This window comes from Triticum aestivum, chromosome 1B (genome assembly GCF_018294505.1).
Source record: "Triticum aestivum cultivar Chinese Spring chromosome 1B, IWGSC CS RefSeq v2.1, whole genome shotgun sequence".
NCBI classification, from domain to species: Eukaryota; Viridiplantae; Streptophyta; class Magnoliopsida; order Poales; family Poaceae; genus Triticum; species Triticum aestivum.
The window spans coordinates 119,528,271-119,543,688 of NC_057795.1; the positions used below are offsets into that span (position 1 = coordinate 119,528,271).

General features: G+C 47.8%; 1 protein-coding gene across 1 annotated transcript; it reads right to left on the minus strand.

Annotated features, from left to right (window-relative positions):
• Window positions 1-7,288: 7,288 nt before the first annotated feature.
• On the minus strand, window positions 7,289-9,017 carry LOC123077620 (putative F-box/FBD/LRR-repeat protein At1g78760). The gene is made up of 3 exons (XM_044499922.1): window positions 8,025-9,017; window positions 7,808-7,942; window positions 7,289-7,697 (listed from the first exon to the last, which is right to left on the minus strand). Exon 1 carries the CDS (start codon window positions 9,015-9,017, stop codon window positions 8,136-8,138), a length of 882 nt encoding a protein of 293 aa, XP_044355857.1. The 3' UTR covers window positions 7,289-7,697; window positions 7,808-7,942; window positions 8,025-8,135.
• Between the last annotated feature and the right edge of the window lie 6,401 nt (window positions 9,018-15,418).

The window sequence follows — 15,418 nt, forward strand, 5'->3', positions numbered from 1 at the left end:
GATCAACGCCAGCGAATGGCTGCTCCCCGCGGGCTCCAGAGAGTCGAGATGGATCCGCAAGACTGGGGCGGTCCTCTCGGTGGTCGTTGGGTCGGCGGGGGTGGAGGGAGTCGCCGACGGCGAGCTTCGCGGCGGAGGAGGCCTCGGGAGCAAGGTGCTTTTTGGGCTGCGGTGGTTCCCGATCAAAATCGAGTAGGGGGAAAGGTTCACAGGAGGAAAAGAGGGCTTCTGGTGGAGAGAGTGGAGAGGGGGAGGTCCTAGTGGTGCCGGAATGGTCGGGGCGGTGGCGGCCGCAGGAGTTGCCGGAGACGGGGAAGAAAACCTCCCCGGGTCGATTGCGAGCTAGGGAAGCGCCATTGGGGTGGCCTGAGGTTGCCTGAGTGCGGGAACGGCTCGGGGCTTCCTTAAATAGGCGAGTCGAGGCAGTTCAGCGGCGGCCGCGGATAAGGTCGCCGACGACCGTCTTCTGTAGCTGTAGGGCATCATGGCAAGGCTGGGGATGGCGGCGGGAGCTAGCGGATGAGCGGCTACTGCTCCAAGGGCGAGCTGGCGAGCGGAGGTGGCTTGGGCGGCGCTGGCCAGAGGAGGAGCTGTCGGGCGGCAGTGGCGGCTAGTTGTTGGCCTGCCGGAGACGTGGCGAGAGCTGCGGGGCTTGGGGGTGCAGCAGGGGACACGGCGTGCTGGCTGCGGTCGGTCACGGACTGGAGTGAGTGCGGGGCGTGACGCGGCGGCTCGGGCGCACGTGCGTGCCAAACCCAAAGCACGCACGGGACGTGCTCGACAAAATGCTATGGCATGCTAGGGGGTTCCAAACCACAAGAGGGTTAGCAGAGTGGGGTTATAGGCTAGGGCAAATCCATGGGACATGCTGGATAGGTCAGGGGCTCAAGTTCACAAAGTAAACTTGAAGTCATGCCAAATCTGGATATGCACTCAGGGTGTTTGACAAAATGCCAAAGGCACCTAGGAACTTCTTGGAGTGGCCAAATCTCCCAGAGTGGGGTCTCTTTAGAAGAAAGAGGGGGTGGTGAGGTTAGTTTGCCAAAAGGAGAAACTTGCTAGTGCAAGTTTTGCAAAACTACAATTCTGGACAGGGAGTAAGTGGCATCATTACATGGACCAAAAGTATTCCAAAGAGTGCATACTCCTGGACTTAGGGGTTTGCAGGGTTGACTACAAGCATGAGAAAGCACAAGGTCACTTGAGCAAGAAAGAATGGGGTTGCAGTAGAAAACACAAGTCTGGTCCAGAATGAAAAAGAGGTTAACTCACTCAATTTTTCCAAAGGACAACACTATGTTTTTGCATAAAGTTGGATGGCATGCTACCACTGACATCCCATAATTTTGGTGGAGGCTCTAGGGAAATATTTAATTAGGCTATAGTGCAAAAATGCCCACTGGACCAGATTTGAAAAATAGGTGCAAAACTCATAATATGCAATAAAATAAATATATTATTGCACAAAAATGATTTAGAGACATCACATGACATCTCCAAATTTTGGTTGGATTTTTAGTTAAATTTATCAACTGTTTGTAGTTCAAAAAGAGCTCCAAAACTTAAAACATGTCATTTTAAGGAATATAGCTCAGGGTGAAATAATTTAATAAATAATTCCACTGATTAAGAAAAGTTTTAATGAGAGAGCATAGAAGTTCAATATGTTTGGAAGGATCCACTTGGGTAGATACTCATTAATGTAAAAAGAAAGGTTCTGGAATCAACAGAAATATTCTTGCAGGCAAAATTTTAAACTCTAAGTTTGTCACGACCGGTTTTTCAATAAAATGCTTATTGAGAAAATCGATCTTTAGATCCCAGTATAGGAAAAGTTATCCTCACTGGTAGACAAATACTTGATAAACAGAGGACCAGTAGCATTAAATATATTACAGGGTTGAGCTGAGGCTGCTCAACAATTTATTACAAACTCACCAATATCTTACATAAGGGCGGTTATGACACCGGGGTGTGGTGACATGCTACTAGCTCGAGATAAAAAGTGATGGTGGATAACTTGACTCCTAACTGGCAGCTCTTCGAGCGTCGATGTGAGGCTCGATGGATTTATTTCTGGGGTGGCGGAAGCGGATATAATACAGTGACCAAATGCATGATCGCACGGGACTGACTGGGACTCCTCTAGGCATCGGACTCGCTATCGAACTCTTCATCCATGAGATCGCCTTCATCAACATCTGGCCAAATCAACAAGCCAGGTGAGTACTTTGAAAGTACTCGCAAGACAGTTCAGACAAAAGATATAACAAATGCATGCATGAATGCGTCATGAGCAAAATAATGATGCTCATTCCAATAATAAAATTTTTGCATGACTAGAAAACTAAAACAAATAACTGAAAACCGATCGGGTGTCTGGAGCGACGCCTCGAAAGGTAAACAAATAAAGCTCATGCCGCAATCGGGCGTCTAAGAGACACCACATAAAGGGCTTATGAAAGAAATGCCACAGTCGGACGTCTGAGCAACATCGCAGAAAGGGCTTGTAAAAGAAATGCCACAGTCAGATGTCTGAGTGACATCACAGAAAGGGCTTATAAAAAAATGACATAGTCGGACGTCTGAGCGACATCACAGAAAGGGATTATAAAAGAAATGCCACAGTCGGACGTCTGAGCGACATCACAGAAAGAGCTTATAAAAGAAATGCCACAGTCGGACGTCTGAGCGACATCACAGAAAGGGCTTATAAAAGAAATGCCACAGTCGGACGTCTGAGCGACATCACAGAAAGGGCTTATAACAAAGGTAAATAACGGGTTAGTCCATCCACAAGAATAAACTTTTAACCGGATTTAAAACTCATGTAGTCCACCGGGTTTTGTCACTGAGGCTGATATCTGACAAGATAAGATGAACACAGTACTTGGACATGTACAAGATGATTTAAAGGATTTGTGACTCTGCAGAGTTTGTACTATCTGACCATAGCCAACGGATTTCCGTAGTCACGAAGGACTAGTTCCGTTTATGGTATTTCGGTAGAAACACATTTAACCAGTACACACCCATTCCACCTCACGATGCCAGGAATCACCCTAGACAACGTCCAAGAAAAACTTTGAGACGGGGAGGTCACAACCTCGAATAGCATGGGGTCAAATTTCTATACGCGTGCTCTAAGGGGTGCCCCCCTCTCGGTCCCAACCGGAAACACCCATGCCCCCTGACCAGATGACGGGCTTTATTCCAGGGCCATGGAACCCTCATCCCGCACATCTCCACCACCTCACCAGACCCCGCCTAGCCACTGGAAGATCCTCAAGGGGCCCTTCTTCCTCCACTCCGGCCACCTCCGTCCGCCTCGAGCTCCGGCAACGTTCTCTCCGGTGAGAACTCCTCCACCGCCCTAAACTTGCCCGTAGCCTCATGACACTTCTAGGAGACTAACCCCCACTCCAATTTGACCCCAGCAGCTCTCTCCGGCGAGGTCCACGACTACCCGAACCACCGTCCGCCGGAGCAAGGTCCGCCGTCGACACAGTGCTCGCCGGCGACCACCACCACCACCCACCGACGCGGAAGGACGTACTGAACACGGAGGTACCACCCGATCCCCCTGCCTCGCCGTGGATCACCGTCGGCGACCACCGCAGCTCCCGGGCGCCGTCGAGCCCCGTCTCCCTCATTTGAATATTCAAACCTGACGGGTGGGACCCGCCTGTTAGTCTCTCATTCTTTTCTTTTAAACGAATCGTTTTCTGGACTTTTCAGCAGAACCCCCTGAGAGTTTTCTGTTTCATTACAGAAAGGTCCCTGAATCAAAACCCTTATAACTTTTAAACAGAAAAGGATTTTTGTTTGATTCTTTTTCTGTTCTCTTTAAACTTTTGTCTAGTTTTTTATCAGATTTATTTGAAAATTATTTGGATTACTTTTTGTGCACCTCGCGGTATTTACGTTACGTGCGTATTTTCTTATATCGTAGATACCGGAGGAGGTGACGGAGCCGCAAACTTCACTCAGTTAGACTCCGACTACTCCGAACCAGGCAAGCATGTTTGAACTCTTGATATGATGAGTGTTTGTTGCATGTTTGCATTTAGGAGTTTCATGGCATGTTTATGAACATTTCCTTGAATGTTATATTTCATGCACAGAAGTGGAAAGTAAGTTTTGGAAAGCTATATGTTGTTGGATACATATTTGCATGGCCATGTGATGGCATGAGGATGGGTAAGATGGCAGTGTTGTGGCATGCCAGTCTTACGCCAGTCTATTTGACTTCAGTGTTATCGTGAATCAAATCACATTCCCATTCATTTCCATTCCTGTACTGCCACATGTTTTCCGCAAGGAATATGGCTTAGTAAGCTCTTTTTGCGGTGTCTTTGTCAAGATCCGATGAATTGTGGGTTTATGATCAAGTTTATCGATGAATAATATTTGAATCTTCTCTGAATTCTTTTATGTATGATTGAGTTATCTTTGCAAGTCTCTTCGAATTATCAGTTTGGTTTGGCTTACTAGATTGATCTTTCTTGCCATGGGAGAAGTGCTTAACTTTGGGTTCAATCTTGTGGTGTTCTTACCCAGTGACAGAAAGGGTTGTAAGACACGTAGTGTATTGTTGCCATCGAGGATAACAAGATGGGGTTTATATCATATTACATGAGTTTATCCCTCTACATCATGTCATCTTGCTTAATGTGTTACTCTGTTCTTATGAACTTAATACTCTAGATGCAGGCAGGAGTCGGTCGATGTGTGGAGTAATAGTAGTAGTTGCAGGCAGGAGTCGGTCTACTTGTTATGGACGTGATGCCTATATACATGATCATGCCTAGATAATCTCATAACTATGCGCTTTTCTATCAATTGCTCGACAGTAATTTGTTCACCCACCGTAACACTTATGCTATCTTGAGAGAAGCCACTAGTGAAACCTATGGCCCCCGGGTCTATCTCTTATCATATTTGCTTTCAATCTACTTTTATTTGCATCTTTACTTTTTGCATCTATATTATAAAATACCAAAAATATATTTATCTTATCATACTATCTCTATTAGATCTCACTTTCGCAAGTGGCCGTGAAGAGATTGACAACCCCTTTATTGCGTTGGTTGGGAGTTCTCAGTTTGTTTGTGTAGGTGCGTGTAACTTTTGAGGAGCCTCCTACTGAATTGATACCTTGGTTCTCAAAACCGAGGGAAATACTTATGCTACACTTGCTGCATCACCCTCTCTTCTTCGGAGAAAACCAACGCTAGCTCAAGACGTAGCAAGAAGGATTTCTGGCGCCGTTGCCGGGGAGGTCTTCGCTCAAGTCAAGAGATACCAAGTACCCATCACAAACCCATCTCCCTCGCATTTACATTATTTGTCAATTGCCTCTCGTTTTCCTCTCCCCCACTTCACCCTTGTCGTTTTATTCGCCCTCTCTTTCCCAATCTCCTTCTCTCTTTTTCGCTTGCCATTTTTCTGCTTGCTTGTGTGCATGTTTGTCCTTATGGCTTTGCCTAAAGGTCCTGACCACCTTCTCAGAAGGATGGATGAGATTGAATCGAATATTAGAAGCTTTATGAATTTGCAATTTGAGCATAATAATTTCTATAGAAAAGAGCTTAAGTAACAAAAAAGTTTTTTGGCGTTTATGAACAAAGAGCTTGATGATATGAATAAAGAATTCTATGGTGTTAACGCTCAAATTACCCGGCTTAAAAATGCTATAGCCAAAATTTCTAACAAGCAAGCCACCTTAGTCAATAAGATGGCCGCTAAACCAGAAAAATTACGTGAAAATAATGATGAGGATCTTAAAGTTATTGATGCGTCTCCTATTAGATCTATGTTTTGCAATATGAATTTTGATGATTTTGGGACTGATGATGAATCAACTTTGCCTAGAAGGCGTCCCAAGAATTCAGAGTCTTTAGATCTTGATGCTAAATTTGGTAAAAGTGAGATTGGAGAATCCTCAACTTCTAATAATGTTGAACACACTATCTCGGATTTCAAGGAATTTGACTATGATAATTGCTCTTTAAAAGGTTGTATTTCCTTGTTGCAATCCGTTGTTAATTCTCCACATGCTTATAGTCAAAACAAAGCTTTTACCAAACATATTGTTGATGCCTTGATGCAATCTTATGATGAAAAACTTAATTTGGAAGTTTCTATACCTAAAACGCGGGATGAAAAACATATTGTCAATGCTGAGCCCAACAAGCTGAGCAGGAATGTGATGGCGCTTGTGCCGCAGACGCCGCGTTTCGTTTCCGATCCCAGCCGCCGCACCACATGTGCCATCATGAAACCAAAACCCCACCCAAATTCCCCGCTCCTACCTCAAATCTCCGTCTCTCCGCGTGGCTCCCCCGCTACCGCCTCCCCCACCTGAGCCTGACTAGAACGCCTGGCGGCTCTGTGGCGTGTGTGTTTTGGGTTTAGGGCTTGTTGTGTTGTGCCCTCAGCATTGACCCTTTCATGTACTATTTGTTCCTGTGGACTTCCGTGTGTGTGTGCGTGGCTTTGTGTTGGACCTTGTTGGATGCTTGTTGTGCGGTTGGCTTTATAATATAAAGCGGGGTGAAAGCCTTTTTCGACAAAGAGAAGTACAAAGGCAATAAATTCTACTGACTTTCTATGAAACTGGGATATATACACTTACCAGTAGAGACGACTAATAATTATTTTGCAACTCATTATATGCAAACAATGCCACGAAAGGAAAACCGGACCGAGCAGAAATACCATGAAAATTATCTCCCTGATTTATGGTTTTGGTAGGCATCCCCATCCCTTGGGTAGGAAAACACTGGGATTTTTCCAACTTCAAATGTAAAGACAACTTCTGGAATTTTAAGAGAAATGTGATTTATTCTACACATGCAAGAAGTTGCACACTGTCATTACAGTGTCCAGAAATATAACATTCATGCGTGAGATCAAACAAGGAAATAAGAATATATGATTGTCAGTGAATGCACATACTGTAAACACTAGATGAATTGTATCAACGGGGACCAAGGTTGCAATGGCAATATAAAGTAACATAGTAATAGTACTAGGTTTACTTTGCACAGTCATTAACTCGCAGTAAAAATAAATCACATACATTCTGGTAAAAAAGAAAGGATAGTTCAGTTTTCAAAACAAGCATGAAGCGTCGATTGGAACTAGCAAATTCAAACATAATCATGCCCTGTTGACTGATACTTAGAATTAACTAGGCTGCATCCACGATCTTCCCTTCCAGACGGAAGACAGCACAACCATTAGGTACATAATTTGCGAACGAAGCAACCAAGGAGATACGCCATTGACAGATCACAGATATGCTTCTGAAAGAGTATCTACCCGTCTAAAAAACAACAGCTGAAAGGGTCGGCAACGGATAAGTCCTCGGTATCCAAATAAGTGTCCCAACAAGAAGAACCACTTCTATATTTGAATACAGTGTCAGGTGAAGGTCTTGTTTCCACTTCTAGCAGCATGAGTTGATCAGTCATCCATTTCTTGTCGATGTCAATTTTCTTACAAACTCCAAATTTGATTTCCTTTAGCACTTTTGCATTCAAAACAAAGAACTTGGCAAAGCCAACATCTTCCTCACCACCTTTGTAATTCTTCAATACCAATACTTTGAGATGGTTCTCAAGGCATTTGATTGGATCTAGTGGGTCATACTCACGCACATTTTTTATCTCTGCCTTTACATATTCATCCCACTGGGAAAGAACATAACAAACATATGTTAAAGTAATTACAAACTAGAGTTTATTAGATGAGAATCAAATACTCATTATGAAATTTATAACAAAGAAAGATGAATACTTACAATGACATACAGCTTTTCCAAGCAGGGAAAGCATCTAAGGATGTTGAGAACTGCACCCAAAGCAGGGCCAGAAAACTTGAGAGCCAAAACCTTTACGGTGCTTATTGAGTTTTCCGAGATGGATGGGATCAATCCCTGAAGAAAACAACGGGGTTTTGAAAAAGCTTCTCAAAGTGAGAATTTCATGTAAAATCCTAGAGACTGATGCAGCTATTACCTGGAAGACTATATTAGCAATTTCAATTTCTGAGATGCAGGGAGACAAAAGGCCCAACATCTGCAGTTTAGGTGCGCTAACAACCCGGATAATCTCACTACCTGTGCCTGGCTAACGTAACAACAATCTTTCAAGGCGAGGGGCCTCCATAATGACCAATTCTCCGTTGTCTTCAAACAAACAAGAGATGACGATGATCCTGAGAGTTGGCGAGCATATGCGGAGGCAACCTACATCACGAATCTCCGACAAGTATAAGTTCTCCAAGACATGGCAGCCAGAGAGCACCCCGGAGAAGACATCCTCGGAGATGGAAACGCACCGTAGGTCGAGCTGCCTGAGGAGGGGGAAATTCAGCGCTGGTGAAATCTCCGTTGGAAAATCACAGGAGCCAATCCTGGCCAATTGGAGGGTTGGTGCTAAGCGCAACACCGACGGTGGCAGCGGATAGCGCTTCTCCTTCTCAGACTGCCCACACAAATATTCCAAGAGCGAGAAGACGATATCGAGTTCCTGGAGGTTGTCCAGGAGCGGGGAGTTGAACCAGCTCTCGAGCTGAGCGGCTTCCTCGGCGTACCTTTTTTCCTCTCTGTGGAGGTGGATGCGGTCGAACGCGAAGCGGCGGGCCGGGCCAGGGTGATCGCAGAGGATCCTGGAGACGAGGGAGAAGCGCCCGAAGTCGTTGGAGCAAAGGTCGTAGGAGGCGTCGAGGTTGAGAGGCGCTGAGCGCCAGAGAGGACGCCATCTACGGGCGACGGCCTGCGAGCGGACGCCGTACTTGGTGGGGAGGAGGGAGACGATGGTGGCGAGGATAACATCCGGAAGATTGTTGATGAGATCGCCGTCGCAGCCGCAATCACGTGCCAGTTTGTGTGACCTGGACCTGGACCTGGACCCAGACGCTTCGTCGGATGCGCGCCTCTTGCGTGCGGGCGTCGCCGCAACCGCCTCATTCTTCTCGACGGCAGGTCGCGCCGCCGCTGTCTCCTTCATGTCCGGTGAGTAGAGAGACGGAGATTTGAGGCAGGAGCGGGGAATTTGGGTGGGGTTTTGGTTTCACGATGGCACATGTGGTGCGGCGGCTGGGATCGGAAACGAAACGCGGCGTCTGCGGCACAAGCGCCATCACATTCCTGCTCAGCTTGTTGGGCTGGACTGGGCCTGGGTGTTTTTTTTCTTTATGCAAACAAAATTGCCATCTTGCGGGTCACATTTAAAAAAAAGTGCCGGGGGCGGGGACTGCAACAGTTTAACCAATCAGTTCTGACTTCAAATTTTCAAATCTGCTCAAATTATGCTCGGGTTCAGATATACAGAACTGATAATGAAAATATATATTTTGGACTTTGGTACGAACCAGGATTACGAAAATCCTTGAAATTTCAGTAAAAATGTCAGCAGAATTGCTTATCTGTTTTCCCGAAAGAAAGGTGCACCTCCAATCCATATAATGCATGTCTACGGCTGTAACATATGCTCACAAGGTCTTAGTTTTCTTTTCTTTTTTAATTTGAATAGTACTTTTTTATTTAGAATAAGATGCAACATGCGTTCGGTTTTAAATTAATAAAGCCAACCAAGGCAGCATCCAACAAAATTAAACCATAACATCATACAAAGGTACTGAATATAGAGCAATATAGGTCCACGGGAACTGAACCAAACAAAGATACAACTATGACAACCCAAAGGTCCAGGCCACCAAATCTAGCTCCAAGTCCCACAAAATAGGCTCAGGTGTGCGAAGAGTCTTGCCGTGAAGAAATCCGAATGCACCTGATCAGCTCCATGACCTCCTGCATGAGCTTAGAGTCTCGTTGTTTCCCTAATGATGTCCAAATCTGTAAGAAGAGGTGACATTTAAAAATGACGTCAACTGGGTGAGAAGAGAATTTCTTCTTGGACAGTCCATAATGACCATAGCAACGCCCAAACGCTACGCCACATGATCCTAGCAAATGTGCCCTGTTGTGCCCGAAGAAAGGCGAGAAGGTCAGCCCCTGACGAGGGGATTCCAATTCTTGCCAAAATCCTCTCTTACGGCACTCGAGGTAAAGCGAGCCAAATGGCACCGAAAGAAGACGTGGTCAGCGTCCTCCCCAAGTCCGCACACTGCAAAGGACCCATTGGATGGGCCGTTTCGTTTGGCCACGTTATCAGGAGTGAGGAGGCGATTGCGGAACATTTGCCAAAGGAAGATATTCGTCTTAAGCAGGATCCTTGCCTTCCACAGTCCCCCCAGCTATGTCCAGCACCAATCCCTCGGTAAGCATAGCATACAAGGACTTAACGGAAAAATTTACGGATGCAGTTAAGCTCCACGAGATTGCCGTGCCCAAGGTCACCATTCTCCCTCCCAGTCTAGTGACCAAGTCGTCCCATCAACCAACGTGCCAAGCAGAATCACTAGCTACAAAGGGCTGGGCAAAGGTAGGGGCGTAACCTGGTCATACGGCTGGAGGTGCAAGCTCCATCATTGACCCAAACAACACAAGAGCGTCTGCAACTGTATTACACGCCCGAGGGCAGTACTCAACTTGAAAATGACTAAAATAAAGAGAAGCAAAGGCTTTTATTTCCCTAAAAAGAACCCCATTGAAAGAGAGGTCATATCTGGACGACTTGATCACATGGACTAGCAACAATGCATCTATTCCCACCGTGGCTCTTGTTAGATGTGTGTAGTCTCTTTTCGGTATATATCCCCATTATATAAGGGGTTTCATGCATTTTACCTCACATGTATATGTAATGGTCTTTGGCCCTCAGTAAAGCTTAGTTGTTGTTTATCCAACATGGTATCATATGTTCAGGGATGACAAAGGGGGATTCTTAGCAGCCTCCAACGACAAGCTGGAGCATGTCTCCGATGCAGCAGCAGCAGAAGCATATGCGTTGAGGCATGGCCTCCTACTAGCGCAACAATTGGGAGTAAACAAGCTGATAGTGGAGGCGGATTGTCTGGAGGTGATCGATATAATGAACTCGGGTGGCTTCGCTGCAACAGGAGCGGCGACAATTTATGCAGATTGTATGGTCTTATCAATAGGTTATACTTCGGTTTCTTTCATTCAGTGTCCTAGAGATGCAAACTGTGTTTCTCATGAACTAGCTAGGCTGGCGGTTTTTAATCCACCCGGTTTGTGGGTTGAGGAACCACCGGAATCTATCGTACGGTGGCTGGTGGATGATGTAACGGTTACTTGATCTAATAAAGAGGCCAAAGTTTCAAAAAAAACATGGTATCAGATGTTAGGTTCCCCTCTCTCCCGCACGCCGCAACTCCGTGCTAGTCCCCTCTCCCGATCCAGCGTCTCCTGCCTGGCCGGCGCTCCAGGCAAGCAGCTCCGTCCAGCCCTCCCCATCGCGGATCCGGATCCCGCCGCTCCAGCCCGGTCACGGCCGCCTCTTCCCGGCCGGCCGCCCTTGCTCTTCGCTCTGCCCGGCCTCCTCCTGATGGATCCGGCTATTTTCCGGCCTGCCCGCTGCAAGGAAGGTCGGGAACCGGTGTCTAGTGGCCGGATCTGGCCGTCCCCGGCTTGCTGGACCATGCCAAAGCTGCCGGAGCCCCGCCTCAAGCCGCCGCACCACCCCTCCAGCTCCCGTCAGCCGCCGTCGTTGCTCTGCCTCGAGTCAGGGCAGAGGCGCTCGCGTGCCCGCGCCCATGAGCTGTCGCCCTACTGCGTGGCTGCCTCCTTTGCAGTGCCTCTGCCGCTCCTCGCCTTGGATCTGGCCTGGGCTCGGCTGGCTCTCTCACTCGGCCTGGCTGTGGCACTCCGGTTCTCTGGCTGGGGCTCGGGCTGTTTGCCCTTTGACGTTGACTTGTCCAAAAAAAAGAGAGGCAGAGAAGCAAATCAGCATGTCTTCGTCTGGCTATGTGGCTGTTCCTCGGTGCTCAGTGATCTTTGATGGCACCAATTATGCTGAGTTTGTTGATTTTATGCATATCCACATGCGCGGACTTCTGCTGTGGGGTGTTCTCTCTAACGAGGTCCCCTGTCCGCCATGCCCAGTTGCTCCAGTGGCTCTTGTTCCGCTGGTGCCGCCGGTGCTTGCTGCTGATGCTTCTCAGGCTGATCGGGATGCAGCCAAGGCTCTTGATGATGTTGCATTTGATGCTTATGATCAGCAGGTATCCGCATATTCTGATGCTCTCTCTGTCTATCGGGATGATCTGTCTGCTTACACTTAGTGGTGCAATGATGATGCTCGAGCTGCTGCTGTTCTCACTGCGAGTGTTCTCCCTCAGTTTGCTTCAGAGTTCATGGCTCTCGGCACTGTTGCAGCGATGTGGTCCTATCTTTGTCAGCGCTATCAACCCTTTGGTGATGCTCTATACCTTTTTGTGGTGCGTCAGGAGCATGCTCTTCAGCAGGGCGACTCGTCTGTTGATGAGTTCTACTCACAGTGCTCTGCCATCTGGCGTCAGCTTGACTCACTGCGGACCGTTGTTTGTGGCACTTGCCGTTGCGGTCAGACTACGCGGTCTGACTTGGAGTTTTAGAGGGTTCATGTGTTCTTATCTCATCTCCGCTCTGAGTTTGAGCCTCGACATGCTCACTTGCTTGCTCGTGGTCGTGTTCCTATCTCGAAAGTGCTTGCTGAGCTTCTTGTGAGGAGACCCGCCTTCGCTCTGCTGGGTTACGTGTGGTTCCTTCAGTGTTGGTCGTCCAAGCTCCAGGGTCGTCTGTTCGGCTCACTGCTCCACCGCTCCTACCTACACCTTCAGGGGGTGGGTCGCCCTCCTTATGCTGAGAAGGGTTGGTCGCGCCGTGACACCTTCTGTGGCTACTGCTCTCGGCCAGATCACCCAGAATCTGATTGTCATGAGAAGAAGCGAGACCAGAGGCGCCCCTCTCCCAGTGGGACTCCTAGATCTTCCTCGACTCCGTCACTCACTGACCAGGACATTGTTCGGCTTAAACACCTTCTGGCTTCCTCTGGTTCTTCACCGACAGGTTCTGCTGCTGTTGTGACTGCTTCCACCACTTTATCACCGCCGGCATCTACACCGTCAGGTACATCTTCGTGGGTTCTGGACTCTGGAGCTTCCTTTCATATGTCCTCTGATTCTTCAGTGTTATCTTCTCTTCGCCCTCTTGATTCTCCTATTAATGTTCTTACTGCCGATGGCACATCTCTTCATGTTGCTAGTCGTGGTATTCTTTTGACTCCATCTTTTTCTGTTTCTAGTGTTTCACATGTTCCTCGCCTTACCATGAATTTTTTTCCGCTGCCCAACTTACTGATTCTCGTTGTCGGGTCATTCTTGATACTGATTCTTGCTCCATTCAGGACCGTCACACCAAGGTTTTGGTTGGTGCCGGCCCCCGGTGCCGTGAGTCCGAGGGGCTTTGGGAAGTTGACTGGCTTTGTGTTCCTTCCGCTGCCACCACTTCAGTCAGCTCTCATGCTCTTGCTGCCTCCTTGTCTACGTCCTTCTAGCGCCTTGGTCACATCTGTGGCTCTCGCTTGTCTTCCTTAGTGCGTCAGGGCCTATTAGGGTCTGTATCTGGAGATGTTTCTTTACCCTGTAATGGTTGTAGACTTGGAAAACAAACCCAGTTACCTTATCCTACCAGTCAATCTGTATCTCAGCATCCTTTTGACTTAGTTCATTCTGATGTCTGGGGTCCAGCCCCCTTTGATTCGAAAGGTGGTCATCGCTACTATGTTTTGTTTATTGATGATTTCTCTCGCTACACTTGGCTCTACTTCATGAAATCTCGTAGCAAGGTTCTCTCTATATACAAACGATTTGCTGCCATGGTTCACACTCACTTTTCCACGCGTATTCGTACTTTTCATGCTGACTCCGCTGGAGAGTATATCTCCCAGCTGTTGCATGGCTTTCTTGCAGAATAGGGTACCCTTGCCCAGTTCTCCTGTCCTGGTGCTCATGCTCAGAATGGCATTGCCAAACGCAAGCATCATCATCTGCTTGAGATGGCTCGTGCGCTCATGATTGCCGCCTCTCTTCCACCCCATTTTTGGGCTGAGGCTGTTTCTGCATCCACCCATCTCATCAACATTCAGCCATCGACTGCTCTGCAGGGTGGTATTCCTATGGAGTGTCTCTCTGGTCGCTCTCCTGACTACTCAGCTCTTCGTATGTTTGGATGTGTGTGCTACATCATTCTTGCCCCGTGCGAGTGCACCAAACTGACTGCTTAGTCAGTGGAGTGTGTTTTCCTTGGCTACAGTGATGAGCACAAGGGTTGTCGCTGTTGGGACCCTGTTGGTCGTCGCTTGCGCATCTCCCATGATGTGACCTTTGATGAGTCTCGCTCGTACTACCCACATCCATCTTCCTCGAGATTCTCTGTGGACGATATTTCTTTTCTTCTCCTTCCCGATACACCTTGCTATGTGCCTCATGTTTCACCTCTTTCTCTTACAACTCTCATTCACTCTCATTCACCACCGACACCATATTCTCCATCCTCTTCCTCCACCTCTACACTATCATCTCCAGTCCGTCGTCCTCTCTCGTCATTTCCTCTCCACTATACTCGTCGCCCTCGTCCCGAGGATGCTTCCCCTGACGTGCCTTCCACCTCTGGTACCCCTCCGTTCATGCCTACCCTGGTTCATAACCTCCGTGCTCGGCCTCGCCCTCCACCTAATCGCTATTCTCCTGATTGGTACGGTCTCTCTGTTATTGCTGAGCCCACTTCCTATCGGACTGCCATGACTCAGCCTGAATGGAAGCTTGCGATGGCCGAAGAGCTTGCTGCCCTTGAGCATTCTGGCACATGGGATCTGGTTTCTCTCCCTTCCGGTGTTCGCCCCATCACCTGCAAGTGGGTCTACAAGATCAAGACTCGCTCCGATGGTTCTCTTGAGCGTTACAAAGCTCGTCTTGTGGCCTGTGGTTTTCAGCAGGAGCAGGGCCGCAATTATGATGAGACATTCGCTCATGTGGCCCACATGACCACTGTCCGCACTCTTCTTGTTGTGGCTTCTGTTCGTCATTGGTCCATCTCTCAACCTGATGTCCAGAACGCTTTTCTCAATGGCGAGTTACGTGAGGAGGTTTATATGCATCCACCACCGGGGTACTATGCTCCTGACGGTATGGTATGTAGACTTCGTTGCTCCCTCTATGGTCTTAAACAGGCCCCTCGCGCCTGGTTTGAGCGCTTTGCCTCTGTGGTGACTGCCGCTGGTTTCTTGCCCAGTGATCATGATCTTGTGTTGTTTGTTCACATGTCTTCTTGTGGTCGGACTCTTCTTCTTCTCTATGTTGATGACATGATCATCACTGGTGACGACTCCGAGTACATTGCCTTTGTTAAGGCTCGCCTTCAAGACCAATTCCTCATGACTGATCGTGGTCCACTTTGCTATTTTCTTGGGATTGAGATATTCTCGACCTCTGATGGCTTCTACAT